Genomic DNA, 15,880 nt, shown 5'->3' with positions numbered 1-15,880 from the left:
TGTGGGTCATGCCATCATTGTTTTTTTCTTTTTTTTTTTAAACAGGAGCCATTCTTGAGCATAAAAGATATTCCAATTGCACAATTTTCCCATCTGGAGCCCAAGAAAATCAAATGAAATACTAAATAAAGCCCCCACTTTTATTTACAGCACTCAAACACAGAGGAAAATCACCAAGCCCCAAGAAACGAGGATTCCTCACAGAATTGCAATCTACCTGCCTCATTTGGGGACAGGGCAATATCTACGCACTAATATTGCCACAAATATTTGCTGACCTTTATGAAAATGTTAACGAACATTCAACTTCAGTCCCTGAGAAACCAATGCACCCAATAAAATTGTCTTTGACTAACAAAAAAATTATCTACCCTACTCATTTTTATTCTTTTCTTTCTCTTTATTTCCAGCCCCTACAAACATAGAATTTTCTGCCTAAACACTGTGTGCAGTGTCTAAACTAACAATGTTTTCACAGTGCAAGGAAGGAACAGCTTGTCCTTTTGGTGCCCAGTTGTCAGTCTGGAAGTGTAGAGCTTTCTTCTGTCACACTGCACAAGCACATGCTTTCTACCCTTACTACACTACCTAGAGAGCACATATTTGGTGTATTGAAACAAGAGGTACTTAATTCAGTGGAAACGGAGAAGAGACAGGGAGTTTCCATTTTCATTAGTGGAAAAATACAAAATCAGGTCTGTAAAGCAAGGTCATTTATACACTGTTCAGTGGTTCTCTACTGTATCAGCACAAGCACATCAACATTGCTCTTCTGGAACACCTTTCACATCTCTGGGTTTCTCCAGCTTAATTTTTAAAGGACTTCCTATATTTTTGGGCATTGCTTATTGGCATAATAGAACAGGCTACAAAGATTAAAATGGGTTTTCCCAGGAAGTAAATAATTCATCCACAAGATAGGTTATGATTGTCACTCAAGTATACATATTATAAAACTATACACTTAATTTAATATAAAGATATATTCATAAGTAGTTTTGGGGGGGGGTTTGGGTTGGTTGGGTTTTTTTGGGGTTTTTTGTTTTGTTGGTTTTTTTAGCAGGTTCATTTTACTGACAGCCCCACCAAGTTCAGTTTAAAAAAATACTAATTACTGCTCTGGCATGTCAGAGCTATGCAAAACAAACACAAATTAAGAGAAATCTGTCCCTTCTATTTCACCCATCATCTCTATATGCTTGAGTATCTGCTGGTAGTAGAAACCTCAGAGCAACCAGAATGAGTCTAGGACCAATTTGTAATAAAAAATAAGTGAATGTTAAGGGGAAAATAGTCTTTACACATTAATTTAAAGGGAGTCGATTGAAATCATGGAAGAAAAATAAAACAGAAACTTCTCAAAGAAAAACTGCATGTGAAGAAAAAAACAAAGTTTTCAAATCTGCTTTACTCTAGTCACTCAGCTCTGCCCAAGAAATTAAAACTTTTATATGTAATTTATGTCAAAGAGACATGATGAGATGTTGGAGGGACACTCCTGAGGACTGTGTTCTCATCTGAAAACCAGGATCAGGCTCACCTACAAAATTAAACAGGCCATGATGCTGGAATTACCCTGTCATTACTGATAAACCCTCAAGACAACATGCATTCTGTCACATTTCACGTATTCCATCCTTACTTCAAGTGAATTTTTACTATGGATTTACTAATGATTTCAGAAAACAGGTGTTGCAAAATACTTAATCAGGACTCTTTAGACTCAGCATTCAAAAGACGCACTGGTACTTATTTCACTGTGTCATATAGTGAACATGGTTATGACTTCTCTTGTGTATTAAATCCTGCATATTCTGGTATTTAAATACAATATAGTCGTAGCAACAACAATAAAAAAGGGATTTAGGTGAAAGGATGAAATAAAGGGAGGATTTTTCCTCTGTCAGTTTCTTTATGCATTGTACAGTTTATTTTATTCACTGGTTAATCCTAAATCCTTTTTAGCGACTTCCAGCAGTCAGATTACCTGAACAGCTAAATGAACACTCTTGTAAGGATACCCCAACCTTTTCCATTTTTATTTTCACCAGTATTATAAATTGGATTAGGTGTTTAAGAAAGTCTGCAAAAATGCATCACAATCTGATTATAGGAAAGGAGAACAGAGCAAATGAACAGGGAGGTTTTTATTTCCTCCTCCATAACTCTCACCACTGTGTGCAACTCCTGGGATTCCTGGATGGTGATGCTGGGGAAAAGTGCTCAGTCTTGATGAAGAATCCTGGGGAGAAGTAGGACTAAACAAAGGCTTTTCAGGTTTCTTCATTGTAGGAGAAGACATATCTACAACAAAAAAATAATGTAACAGTAATATTAGCTTAGGAGCCTGCCTCAGGGCACATCATTTTATAGACTGAAGATATTTCATTTTGCTGTTCTTGCACAAATATAGTATGATGATCCAAATCCCTTATGGTGAATAAACTAATACTGCTTTCAAGTTTGAGAATTAAAAATAACGTCCTAACAGGTCCTTTTCCTGCAAAACTAAAACTACTATTTTTCATACCAGACAAGCCAAATAGTGAAGAAATGTATGTCTTTAGAACTTCCCCAGACACTCCTCAGCTCCCCAGAACATCACCAAACCATCTGTTCCTTCAACAGCCACTTAATTTTTATTGCATTTCTTAATGGAACACCTACACTCAGGTGTGTAGGGTAATTGTCATACACATGCCAGTTTATGGTATTTGGTATATGGTATTTATTATTTTATTACTTCAAAACTTATTTCTTAATCTTCCCAAAACCATACTATTTTTGTATTTCCCATGTCTCAAAGATGGTCTTGTCATTTCTCCCTTTGTGTTTCCCTATCAATAAAAACATTTCTTTAGAGCTCACTATGTGAAGATAACACACTGGTAGGGACAAATGTATGACTTCTACCAAGCTTACTGAAATTCCCCAGAGCAAAAATACTGGATTTTTTCTAAAAGCTTACATTAATTGATCGATATTTGTTGGTCTTTGCACCAAATTATTTCAAATATAATTACAATATAAATATAAAACAGACATCAATATTGTAATTGGTTCCATTTCAAATCCATGGACCAACTCATGTTCAAAGCAGAGGTAATTTCTTAAGCACTTTGCTGGACAGGGGCCATATTGCAGTTTACTTCTTACATGGACCACGTCATTTTTTAAATTATTTTTGACTCTTTTAATATTGGCACACTCTATTCTGCTAAGACAGGCCTGAAAAACGTGAATGTTTTATCGAAACCAAATTGGACCAGTGTTTTCTGAACTGAACTTAGAGCATGAAATTGAGAGTTCATTTCTTTACCCTGCCCTATCCTGCTGTCCAGCCCTGCACAGGCACTGGCACTAGACCCAGAGCAGATTCTGCCTGGGACCCTCCACATCCCCTGCAATTCCTACCCTCCACTTTGATCCTGACTACTATGTCTGATGAGTGCCTGAATACCCTGAAAAGTTCATATCTTCAACAATGCTGCTGAAAAATGATTTATTTGTTTTTAAGTTTCAGGAAGGGATTCCAATCCTTATTACTTTGAGAATGAAAATAAAACAGACTTTAGGAGAAAATATCTGAAATACAGATGAAAAGCAGAAAGATGTCAAAAGCACTCGGACAAAGACATTTTAAGGTCAAAATTAATCAGACACAGTGTCCTCTCCTGCTGAGAATGTTCTTCAAATGTGAAATTCTCACTCCAAATCACTATTGTTTGTATTCTCGTATTTGGAGATACACAGGCAACCAAACAGGTAGCATGTTATACATTCTAAAGCATCACATCAAAGTAAAAAAGGATTATACAAATAAAAATAGTTAGAACATCTCATCTTCCAACAAGGTAAATCTGCCTATGTAGGAAGGCAGAAGAGCTGCTGTGAAACATAGCATATGTAGCCTGTTCATCAGCAGCTTGCACAAATGGTGCTCCAGATGTATAGCTACTCAAGACAGCCCAAGGCAACAATTTTGATCAATTCTAATGTGATAAAATGCTGCAGGGAAAGTGCAGAAACATGTTTACATCAGCCTTTAATTAAACTGTTGTTCACTTCCAAAGAACCTTAAGAAACACTAATGAGACATGAATTTTGGCAATTTCCTCATCAAAGCAAAGACCTTCTTCCTGAGTCTAAAGCAGCTTGTCATCCAGGCAGTTTCTGGATGAATGTCATCTTGGCACAGCACTTGGCAAGCCACCTGTAGGGAGAACTCATCTGGAATAGAACAGTGACCCAGGGCAAGTTTAAACATCCACCTGCCTATTTCTGGACACCTGACTTGCTTTCTCGATCACCACCACAGCATAGCAGCTTCTCCTTCTTGCTTATGAGATGCTTATGAGACAAGCTAGAAGATTCCATAAAGAAATGACAAATATCTTTCAATCTTTTAATTCTAGAATTAATCTTAATTAATCTTCTTATCAATATATTTTCTACTGCTTGGTTTCACAAGCTTTTCTTTACAAGGTACACTCTTGCAAACAACAATCTGTAAAGACTTATTTACAACTCACTAGTGTAGCATCACCTCCAGAGAACGTCAGATAAACCCATATTCAGCTTACAGTATTTATCACCGTCATGAAGGACAAAAAACTATGGAGTACAAAGCACCACCGTCAAGCTATAAGGGACATACTTCCATGCTACAGTTTTAAATGAACTGCTCTTTTCCAGAGGCAGTACTTGATGAATGATTTCTGGTGGCAGTATACACTGCATACATCACAGCCAGTCTTCACCTCATCTGATAGATACTCTTGCCTGAAGTAAGTGAAAACTTCAGTAAAATTTTGAATTCACTTTGGATGTCTGTGTAATGACAAGAAATCCCACCGTGCTCATAAGAATTTGTTTTGCTTTACACCTGCACAGGTGAAGAAAGAGCAAAGTCACTTTGCACAGGAAGAGCCAACATCACCAGTTTTCTGATAGGTCAATAGGATTTCCTTTAACATTGTAAGCATTATGTATTTCTCAACTGTGCATTTTAATAAGGCACCTAACACTGAATACTGACAGCTGAGTGACTTTAAACCATAACCACCTCTCCCTTATTGAAAAAAGGCTTTGTTATATCTGCCCTAAAGACTTGGCACTGTGGCTGGATGAAAACTAAGAAGCACGAAAATCAAAACATTTTAATTTATTTATCTTCTCCACAAAAGGAAGAAAAGCAGTGGGGACACATTTTTATATGGATATGTGAATAAATACTAAAGAAAGAGAGATGTGCCTGAACAGCTGGGTGTCTGAGATACTTGATGTTTGTAACAGAGAAAGAATGGCTTAGAGTTCCTGTTTCATATCAGACAGAAACCAGTCGCTGCAACTAGCTCATCCCTTTTACAAATCTGTGCCCTAATCCTTGACTTGTTGGTGTTTCATTCCACTTCACCGTAAGTATTGTCTTGGACTAGAGATAAGGCCTACTAAAAATTTATTTACTTCCATGAAAAATTCTGGTAATTGAGGTTCTCCAGAATGAAAAATCAACAAAATAAAACAGAACAAACAAGTCATGGTCAATTCCATGCTATGGATTTCTGAAACATGTTTTAGCAATTCTCAAGGTGAAGGCCTGTGTACTCACTTTTGTTAGAAACAACAGGGTACGGCAGCTGCATGCATACCGCATAGCAGCTGAGAGTGTTCTGAACTTTAGGACCAGTGTCAAGATTTGGAAATAGCTGCTCACTTCACGTTCAAAAGACTGATCTGTTTTACTTCACATTTTAAATACTGATCTCAGTTTTACTTTTACTTCTACATCAAGTGTGGAAAATCATTTTACATATGAAAATTTTATCCTAGATTAGAATATTTCAGTGTATGAAGACTTGATAACCTCCCATTTTCAAATCAGCCTACTTAGCGCCAATGTTATTTTCACAGACACACCTCCGGTATTACACAATCCAGTCTACCAGACTGTGACACCTGTTTTCCCATCAGGAACCATGCCCAAGGCTAATCAAATGCTCTGTTGTGCTATTATGCCATTTCACAACAGATAAACCATTTCAATGTATCATCTTTTGAGATTTGTATTGAAAAATCTAAGGAGAGAAACTAGACTAGAATTTCTACCAATGTCATTTTCAGTATTGTAAGCTGTCAAGAAAAACACTAAAACAATACTGCAATTCAGAAAAGCTACAGTAAAATTAGTAAATTAATTGCAATAGCAACTGAAGTATTTCTTTTTTCATTAGTCATATAATAAATTACACTGGTTTATTTTGCTTTGTTCTGTAAGTATTAATATACATATGAGAAGAAAGTGATACAAGAACTTCCAGACAACTGAAACACAAAAGTCAGAACCCTTTAGATGGAGCAGACCTGTCATTCTTCTCATCTTTAACCACATGAACTTGCAGAATACTCTACTCCTATGCCAACAGTAACATTCTGTGGGCTGTGTTTACCTTGAAGATGTTCTTTACCTCAGCAGAAAGGGGTCTAGACAAGAGACAGAAGGGTTTTACCTACCTGCCCTTACACTTCCCAGCATACTGGGGAAGGGGGGGATATAGGGAGGCAGGGTGGAAAACTCAGACAAGTTCCTGCATGAATGAATGTAGGACACTCTTTGCTGGTGTTTGTGACTAGCTGTTTGTGACTAACTGTATAAAGTTGGACAACTGAAATTTTCCATTGCATTGCTGACTATCCTAGTTTTTATGCACAGAAAGCAAAACAACTCAGTACAGTTCCTGTTGAAATTATATGCACTAGCTTTTGGAAAGTATAATCTAGTGCATGGATATTTAAACTAAAGTAATTGGGAAACCTGCATACACATTTCCCAAAATTAATTTTTCAATTTTTTTTTTCAGTTTTAACAGAAAGCTATTTACAAAATGGGGAATGATCAAAGCTATGATGGTCAGATCAAACCATTAATATTGAATATGTGGGCACCAAAACTTTCCCCGTCCCAAAATAATTTCAAAAAATGTCCAGCTATAGGACAGGACATACAGACCTAATCCCGTAACTGTTGTTTGACAATATCATATTACATGTAGGTAATCAATGGCCATACTGAAGAGATTATGTCTATGTAAAGTTACAACTATTCCCACCAAGATTAGGCTGAAACTATGGTACACTGTCCTGTAAAGGCTGCGGGCAACAATTCTTCATTCTCATCTTTTAAACACACCTCACCACTTCTCACCAGGAAGTAACAGTAAAACACCCAGGAAAGGTTTAAATCAGCATGACTATGTTACTATATCTGCACTGTTTCCTGTGAGCAGAAAACATACCTTTTCTTTCCCATGCATTGAACTTCTAGATAAAGCTGGCCAGCCTTCCTCACCTTTCCTCACCCTCACCTCATACCAGAAACACTGTCCTGCTGTGAAACCCCCAACCTGCAGGTGCTATCATGGAGATCACTGGGAACTGGGATGCTGCTGTTGGAAGGAGGTGAGAATGTCTCCACCCCCTATCAGTAACCCACAAGGACCAGCTACACCTCTGCATCCTTGCCTGTCTCACATCTTCCTACAGCTGCAGACTCATTTCATCAAACCACTTCTGTACCAACACAGCTTGTCAGACGTTGTATGGGAAGTACTTGGGACTAACACAGAGCTCAGTGGGGGACTACCTATTAAACATGGAGTAGGCACTGCAAGTAATGAGGCTGACTTTGGCAATAGAGATAAAAGGCATAAGACCAAAAACATTGTGTTGCTAGAACAAATAGCATCACTAAAAAAGCCACTGCCATTAAAAAACCTTAAACAGCTCCAGTGTATTTCAGGTACTTGAGTACTTTATTGTTTATCTTTACACTTCAGAAACAGAGTGGGCCATTTCATCTTCTAGGAATCACTGTTAAGAGGTGTGATTCATGTATACAGCTGTGATAGAAGAGCACTGTGAAAGAATGAGAAAAATGTTCCTAAAAAAACCAAAAAAGCTATAAAGACTTTGGAGTACATTTTAGACATTTATTAAGTTATCCTACAGAAAGTCATCCAGATTTCAAGAAAAAATGTACAGCTGTAACATTTCATTAAGACTGAGACTCCAAGGACCTTGGCCAGAAAATAAAATCAATACTGTAATCATAACTGCCAAAGTCCAAAAAGTATTTCCACTTTCTAATGCAATAAGATTAAACAGCTATTTCAGATAAAATAATGTGAAGGAATTTGTCGATTTAGAAGAACTCAGATTATGAAATCTTTTTATTACTATTATAGTCTCTAATGGTAACAGTTAGTAATATTTTAAGAGGCATTAATTGTTGATCCATCTGGGGAATGGGTTTGAATGAAGACAAAGTCATTAAGTCAAACTGAAATCAAAGTTTGATCAAGTTTGATACAGATTGTTTGAAAGCAGTAAAAAAGTACCTTTTCAAATATATCCATATACAAACACAGAAACACAGAATCTATGAATGAAAAGAGGGGCCCAAAAAATTTCAAAACCTCTTCTTTCCATAAATGAAGATATTCTACACCACATACATTAAATTATGCAGACTTACACATACCCTAAAGTTCTAAAAAGAAGTGATCAGTTTCAAATACTAAATCTTAAATCTCTCATTCAGCAAAATTGGAATAATAGCTCCTGGGATAAATCTTCCATTAAGATATTCATTTTATCACTAATTTCAATCAAAGGATATCTACCATACAGATAACAAGATGTTGCCATGATACAAAATGCATCACAGGATAACAGCCATGAATACAAGAAAAATTTCCTTTTGGCACCAATATCTTTCATTGATCAATATGGAGACCTTGAGTGTATTCACCTCAATAATCACACATAGGAAACATTAAGTAATACGTCTTTCCACAATATATTTGTCAAAACAAAAGTCAAAGAATCTGTAATGAGATTTTTTTACAGTGACTTTATTGAGCAAACAATAATTTCCAGGAATGTAAAAAAAAAAAGCAAACCTTTTTTGTATGTTTCCTATTGCATCTCCAACTATATCTGTCTTTCTGTTTATATTTCTAAACACTCTTCATTCAGTTGGAAACTTAAGTGTTTATGGGCTGAAGAAAAAGTCAGGTCCCTGCTCTGGCCAAAAGAAAAACTTTCTCATCTGCTATTCTGAACACTTGAAGATACTTATGAACAAGTTGTAAATTTGTCTAAATCTATTTTAAATACAGAAAAACAGATATAATCTTTGTTGCTTTGTTTTTTGAAGACAGCATAAACTTAACATCACTCTCAATAATGCAGAATGTCAATTTTCTTGATGTTCAAGCAACTTACTCATTCTAAGGTAACATTTTTGCCATCCTGTTCATGATATGTTTTTCTTTCTCTGTATTTTCATTAAATAAGCATTTGGGAGATCCTTCATCTATTTTTCTATACTTAGTGCCTTTCAAGCTTTAAGTGTTTTTCATCTTTATAAAAATAATGTTTGACTTATTCCAGGTAGCAGCAGCTTTTCTTGCAAAATTGCCACTTATAGAAAACAAAAGTAAACCAATTTCCTATTGATGTTGGATTTGTTTAAACTATCCCAACATTTAACATTATTTTTAAGAATTAGACAAAGTTCATGCACTGAACTCTGCCAACATCTTTTTCTGCAATGAGGAAGAACCAGAAGAATTCAAATAGGCCTTTCAGGTAACTCTTCCTCATTAAGGCTATTGCTTGTTACCGTGATGCCATTTTCAGAGGCACAGCAGCCAACAGGTTCACACAAGCCATGGCTAAGAATTTACTCTGGAAATACACTTTGAGAAGTTAGTCTAGGTGAAATGTATCTCTCATTTTACATATCTGAAGTTATGAAAATTTATCAAGTGGTAGTATTTAACTACAGTGCTGAAAATAATCCTCTCATACTATTCGAAAACACATATAATTACATGTATTATACAGAGATACACAGATATGAAATGTGTGTGTGTGTGTGTATACATTGTTTAAAGAGTATTTTGAAATAATAAAATATACAAAGGTAGAAGCAACAAGCTACTAACAAGACACAAATTGCTTTCAAACATACTTTGACACAGAAGGATTTTGAAAATTCAGACTAAGTCAAAAACACAGAATGGCATTCAACATATATTCATCAAGATAAATCTTTGCAAGCTGAATTTATCTGTTAGATTGAGAGTTTGTTTCTAAAGTATTAACCCTCAGAAGGAGCAGCAGGAGCTGGAAAAAATCCTGAATCCTGTCCAATACAGGATACCAAATAGCCAAGGTGCTCCGTTACTGTTCTCAACTCCTGGACTACATTAACTACTTCCTCTTTTAGTTCCCTCACTTCAGAAATGAGAACATCCATCCTCGACACTTGATGAGAAGAAGACTCAAGAAAGAAACAATGATCAGGAAGGACCCCAGTGGGGAAGGAGTTTCCAGTGGATGGGGAGAAAGAAAAAGGGGACAAGTGTCCAGAAGAGGAGTATCCAACAAAGGATGTCGGGACCTGAGAGGTGGAGGGTCCAACAGATGCTGGCCAAGCAACAGGTGAAGGCAATCCAGCTGTTTCAGTTTTAAATGGAATGATGGCATCTTGGCTCTTGACTGTTGGTAGAGGTGGGTGAGGTGTAAGAGAATGAACATGATGAAGAAACTGTAAAATTAAAATTCAGTTCATTGTATATTGCTATTCAGTATTTCCAGTCACCTGACTACTATGGAAATCCACATGAATCTTTCCACTTTTGTCATGAACAGTGTGCGTTGATGACAACAGTTATATTTATTTCAAATGTACACAGTGTTGTAACACTATAACAGTAAAACAGATCTCAAGGGCAAATACGGAAATTGTCTGCAATTATGTTAACGAACTTTCTTAAGCCAGCTTTCAGAAAGGAGGCCATAGATGTGCACACTTTTCTTCTCTTTTCTGATATTCCTGTTTCCTTACAAGTTAAGAAAAAAAGCACCTGATTTACTTGCCAGTTAGTAAATCAAGACATTCACCAACAGTTATTAGCCTATTAAATCCTAAATATTGTTTAGCCACTGCACTAGTCACTGGAGACATTTTAGATTTTTAGTAACTTCCTCTTCCAAATTGTGAGGGGAATATTTTATTCTTTTACTACATAAAATTTCAAAATTGCTCAAACAGATTTACTCAGGCAGAAACTTACATCTATCTCACAAAATCTTACTAGTGCAGGAACTTAAAATTTTGTTTAATATGGAAACATTGTGAAGAATGTTTCCATATTCAACAACCTGGAGAAAGGAAGACTGGGAGAGATCTACAGCAAATTAGTTGTTAGACATAGATGTATTTCTAATTGATGGAGATTTAAGACATGATCCAGACATTACTGAAGTTATTCAGACATCCAGCTGGAAGAAACAAGCCACAAGAGAGAAAAAAATAACTTGTACAATATCTGACAGGAGACACAGCAACTGAAATCCCAGTTGTCATAGGGCTCAACTTCAAAGTAATGCACCATTCTCAGAGATTACTTTTCTCTTTCTTGGGTTGTAGAATTTTTGGAGGACAGTTAGTTACTTGAAAGGCTAATGGCAAAAGTCTTGGGAGAAATCTCTGCAGTTATAAACCCACCTATTTGCGCTACCAAAAAACCTCAAATCTGTTTCAAAAAATCACACAAATAGAAGAATATTTTTAGCATTTCAACATAGCAAAAAATAATGGCAAAAACTACAGAATCTTCCCACATTGACTGGATGTGGCCAAAATAAAAAACAACACTGTCATTCCAAGTATTTTTTAAAATCTGTTTTTGAAACAGTTACACATAGTCTTGTGGTTACGTATATTTTTAAAATAGTCACAAACTTTTTTGCAAGCCAGTGAAGCAAATCCCCAGGACAGTATCATGGCTTCATAAGATTTTATTTCCTTCTATTAGGATCAATAATCAACTTCAATAAATAAAAAAAAGTAAAACTTATTTTTCATGTTAATTTTGGTTAATTAGAGGGGGGTTATATTTTTATATCAGATTGGTAACATAACTCTGTGTGGATTTGTTTCTTACCAAGTGTATGCCATCTATAAAGTTACTATTTTTAGGGCACGCTTGCTTATTTCTGTGCAGAATTGCAACTTCAAAGAGACAGCTCCCCCAAAACAGACTATAAAGAACAACATCTGGAAATCTTATCAAAACATTTTTGGAAGTACTATGACAGCAAGACAGTTAACAGCAAAAGGACAGTCTGGAGTTTTACAACTGAAAGCAGAGTCTGGTATGAGCAATATTTTACTGTAGCTGGGCTAGATTTCTCTTTCTTAGTTTCACAAATGCTACATCCTGGCTACACCACAAGTACTGTAATCATGTAATCATGTCCCTGACCCTCATGATGCATGCCTGCACAGAGAAGTTATAAAACCTATCATGAGTATAAAAAAAAAAATCACTCCTCTCCTAAAGTCTTCTTATGTACTAAACTATGACTTTTTTTTTTCAAAGCAATGGAAGGTTGATCTACTCTGTTTCACCCTACTGCAAACTTTTCCTCTGTCCTGCTTTTAATTTCAGTATATTTCTGTGTTGCCCATTAATTTCTGTCTCATTCTCTCTATCAAAATTGTTAGAATGCCCCTTAGACACCTAGGAAAGTCCTAAATATTTTATTCAAATGTGTTTCAGATGTCATTGATTTATTGCAACTGTCCAGTTCCAAACTACCACACTCATGACATTTCTGTTACTTTAGAAATAGTTAAATAAAGATGTGAAAAGTCATAATGATAAAAGAGTCATTCAAAACTATGTAATTTCAGTTTCTATGAAAATACTTTACATTTAGATGTGGTGATGAAGAAACTAAATTTATTTCATTTCGGAATTTAGAAACCTCTCTCTGTCAAGTCCAAAACTGAGACAATGAAACTGAAACAAACAATGGTATATTTTAGTATCCACACTATTCCTGATGTTGTCTCTCTTAGAAAAGTTAAAATTGCATTAGAGTGCTAGAGAAGCTATTTACCCATAAACATGATATCATAACAGAGATATATTTATTTGTGGGTACTGTGAAATGATTTGCATTTTTGGTGCTGATGACCTGTGGATACTGCCTGAAGAAGCAGTGTCTGACGTGACTACATGATCATTCCTTGTTGACACTGGATAAACACAAATGTGATCCCCAAAGTCTTATTTCTTTTTCATTTATACCTAACCTCATATAGCACACAGATTTACACAGATAAAAGGGAAATAACACAAGTGAGATCTCTGGCATAGAAACATCCTCTAAAATTTATTTATATTACCTTTGTGTTTTCAGGCATATGGAAGCAGAAAACAGGTTTTCATAAATACAATATAATGACAAAACATCTGCATCTGAAAGGAGCATTTACACAGATACATATAATAGAATCATCACAGAATATCCAGAGCTGGAAAGGACCACAAAGGATCACCAAAGTCCTGCTCCTGGCTCTGCACAGGGCAGCCCCAAGAACCACATGTGAGCACTGTCCAAATGCGTCTTGAACTCTGTCAGACTGGAGCTGTGTCCACTTCCCTGAGGAGCCTGTTCCAATCACCCTATGTGTGAAGAATCTTTTTCTAATATTTAACCTAATCTGTCAGTCCTTTGGGTCGTACCACTGTTCATCAGAGAGATTAATTCAGTGCCATGAAGATTATATCAAGCATCTAACAAACTAGCAGCAGAACAAATATGCCAGGAGCTGCCCCACACCCCTTCCCACTGAGCCCAGGCACCAAGGGTAGGCATTGCAGGTATTACTTATGGTGTTTCTGCAGCAGCACAATAATCTCAGGAAGCGATCAGAGACAAACATAACTTTTTAGGGGCAAAAAGATTCTATTTCCCCCGGTACAACGATTTTGCACTGCAGAGGCACAGTATCTGTGGAAGAACATCTTAAGAATAGAAAAAAGAAAGTCCCTAATAGTGGCTTAAAGGCAATATCTCTAATTTCACTAAGCCCATTAGTGCTGGAGGACAGGACATTCAGGGAAGGATGTAAACTCCAGGAAGCAAAAGTAAAGCACACTGATTTTAGTCTATCTTCTTTATTCTTTCTTCCTCATATTAGAGTTCCTTGTTTTATGGAACATCCTAAAAGCTCTTTCACTCCAAATCTAGCTACCTAATGACACAGAAACTAAATAAAGGTTCAATGTAAATACACTCAAGCAATTTAAATCATAACATTGTTCACTACTGATAACTGTAAGGTGAAGTTCATACAAACATAAACAAATCCAGTGTCCATGAAACATAATTCTTTGCAAGCAGAATGATTCAAAATCTAAAACGCAGTTGAGATACTTGGGAACTATAGAGATCACCTGAGAAAGGCTCTATCAGCAGGACTTGCACTCAGGAGTCTATTTGGCAGAGAACTTCCCAGAAGCCCCTATTGCTCACGCAGTAGCACGAAACTACTTCATTTCACAAATGGGGATACATGAAGGAGAATAGGCTGTCTTCCCTACAACTATAAAAAATAATTTATCTAGAAAGTAAAAAATGTATTTGAGGTATGATCCAGTCTTTCATGAAAATTGTAAAAAAGTTTCATGGCAAAACAGGTAGCATTCATAGGGAAAAATATTTTGCATAAGGAGGAAGATTCTGGATGGCAGATCTCCTATTTATACTCTTCTTAAGTTAGGTTATGCAAAACCACAGGCAAGCCTCTTTTTAAAAAATACAAAAGTGAATGCTTCAAACAGTCAAAAATAAGTATCAGAGGTTCCCTAAGAAATTAAGTACAAAAAAAAAAAAAAAAAAAACCAAACTAGTTAAACTAGAAAAAACTAGTTAACACTGAGTGAGAACAGCTTAATAGTAAGAACACAGATAAGAATGTAGGAGAAAGCAGATTAAAAGGAGATCCACTATAATGAAATGTGAAAGGCCACTAAAAGAAATACCAGTCAGATGTTTTCTTGCATATGTGGTTGGTTGTTTTGTTGGTGGTGGTGGTGGTGGTCGGGTGGTGGTGGGGTTTTTTTGTTATTTTGTTTTAAGAAGCTTTAAAATGAGATAAAAATGAGGTAACACCAAAGGATCACTCAGTTGCTGAAGAACTGAGAGCAATGATCAGCAGTGGATGTGAAAACTGAGGACAAATATTGAAAGATTCACAAAGGAAGGAACTGCATGTCTTTTTCTCTATTTCTCTTTTACATACTATGCTTTATGTGTCACAGTCTCTCCAGACAGCTGTAGTACGTCAGCCACAGGATCCATTAACCAACACTGTTCAAATATATGAGCTTAAACACATTCTGACATAACAAAGGGGAGGAAAAAGACTGCACTGGCACCTAGGTTTATAAAGCATCAAGACAACATGAGAGAGAGTTATGACAATTAATTGTTGTAACAAAACAATTATTGGCAGACACAACTTTCTTCTCCATATAAGCATGTTTGTTGCTTTGGACAACCCAGAACATGCCACCACTTACCAATCCCCTCAGATAGAGACCTCAGATGTGGGATCTTCAGAAAGAACCTATTGGATCTATTCTGAACCACACGGTAGAGACTAAATGTCCATGCCATGGTAATACAGAAGTAGTGTAATCTTATGTTTTAGTAATCACACTAAGGAGATGTTTCGATTTCTGAAAGCACTGGACTCCAAATTCTACTGGGATGATCACAGCATAGACAAGCATATCAAGTACATCATTTGTCACATGTCTCTTCAAACAATAAGGCTGTCATCAGATAGAAAAGTTTTTTTTTAATGTAATATAAATAATAATGATGTTGTTTATGGTGGCTGTTTATACAATATCCTGCTGGTTTTAAACACATTTACAAAACAAGCAAATATATACACCACACAGAAAAAAAGATTATTCTAAAAAGTCATCTTTTTATTGCAGCAATG

General features: G+C 36.1%; 1 protein-coding gene across 13 annotated transcripts in view; it reads right to left on the bottom strand.

The window, feature by feature from the left end:
* NFIB (nuclear factor I B) overlaps positions 1-15,880 on the bottom strand; it is a 171,055-nt gene that overhangs the window by 41,231 nt on the left and 113,944 nt on the right. For all 13 annotated transcript variants that reach the window (XM_041485589.1, XM_041485592.1, XM_041485593.1 and 10 more), the window contains exon 7: positions 2,173-2,304. In XM_041485589.1, the coding sequence (XP_041341523.1) occupies positions 2,173-2,304 (132 nt within the window). The remainder of the gene's footprint in view (positions 1-2,172; positions 2,305-15,880) is intronic.

This window comes from Pyrgilauda ruficollis, unplaced genomic scaffold (assembly GCF_017590135.1).
Source record: "Pyrgilauda ruficollis isolate IOZ18807 unplaced genomic scaffold, ASM1759013v1 scaffold71, whole genome shotgun sequence".
Classification (NCBI taxonomy): domain Eukaryota; kingdom Metazoa; phylum Chordata; class Aves; order Passeriformes; family Passeridae; genus Pyrgilauda; species Pyrgilauda ruficollis.
Note: the sequence above shows the minus strand (reverse complement) of the source record. Positions and strands in the feature narration are given on the sequence as shown.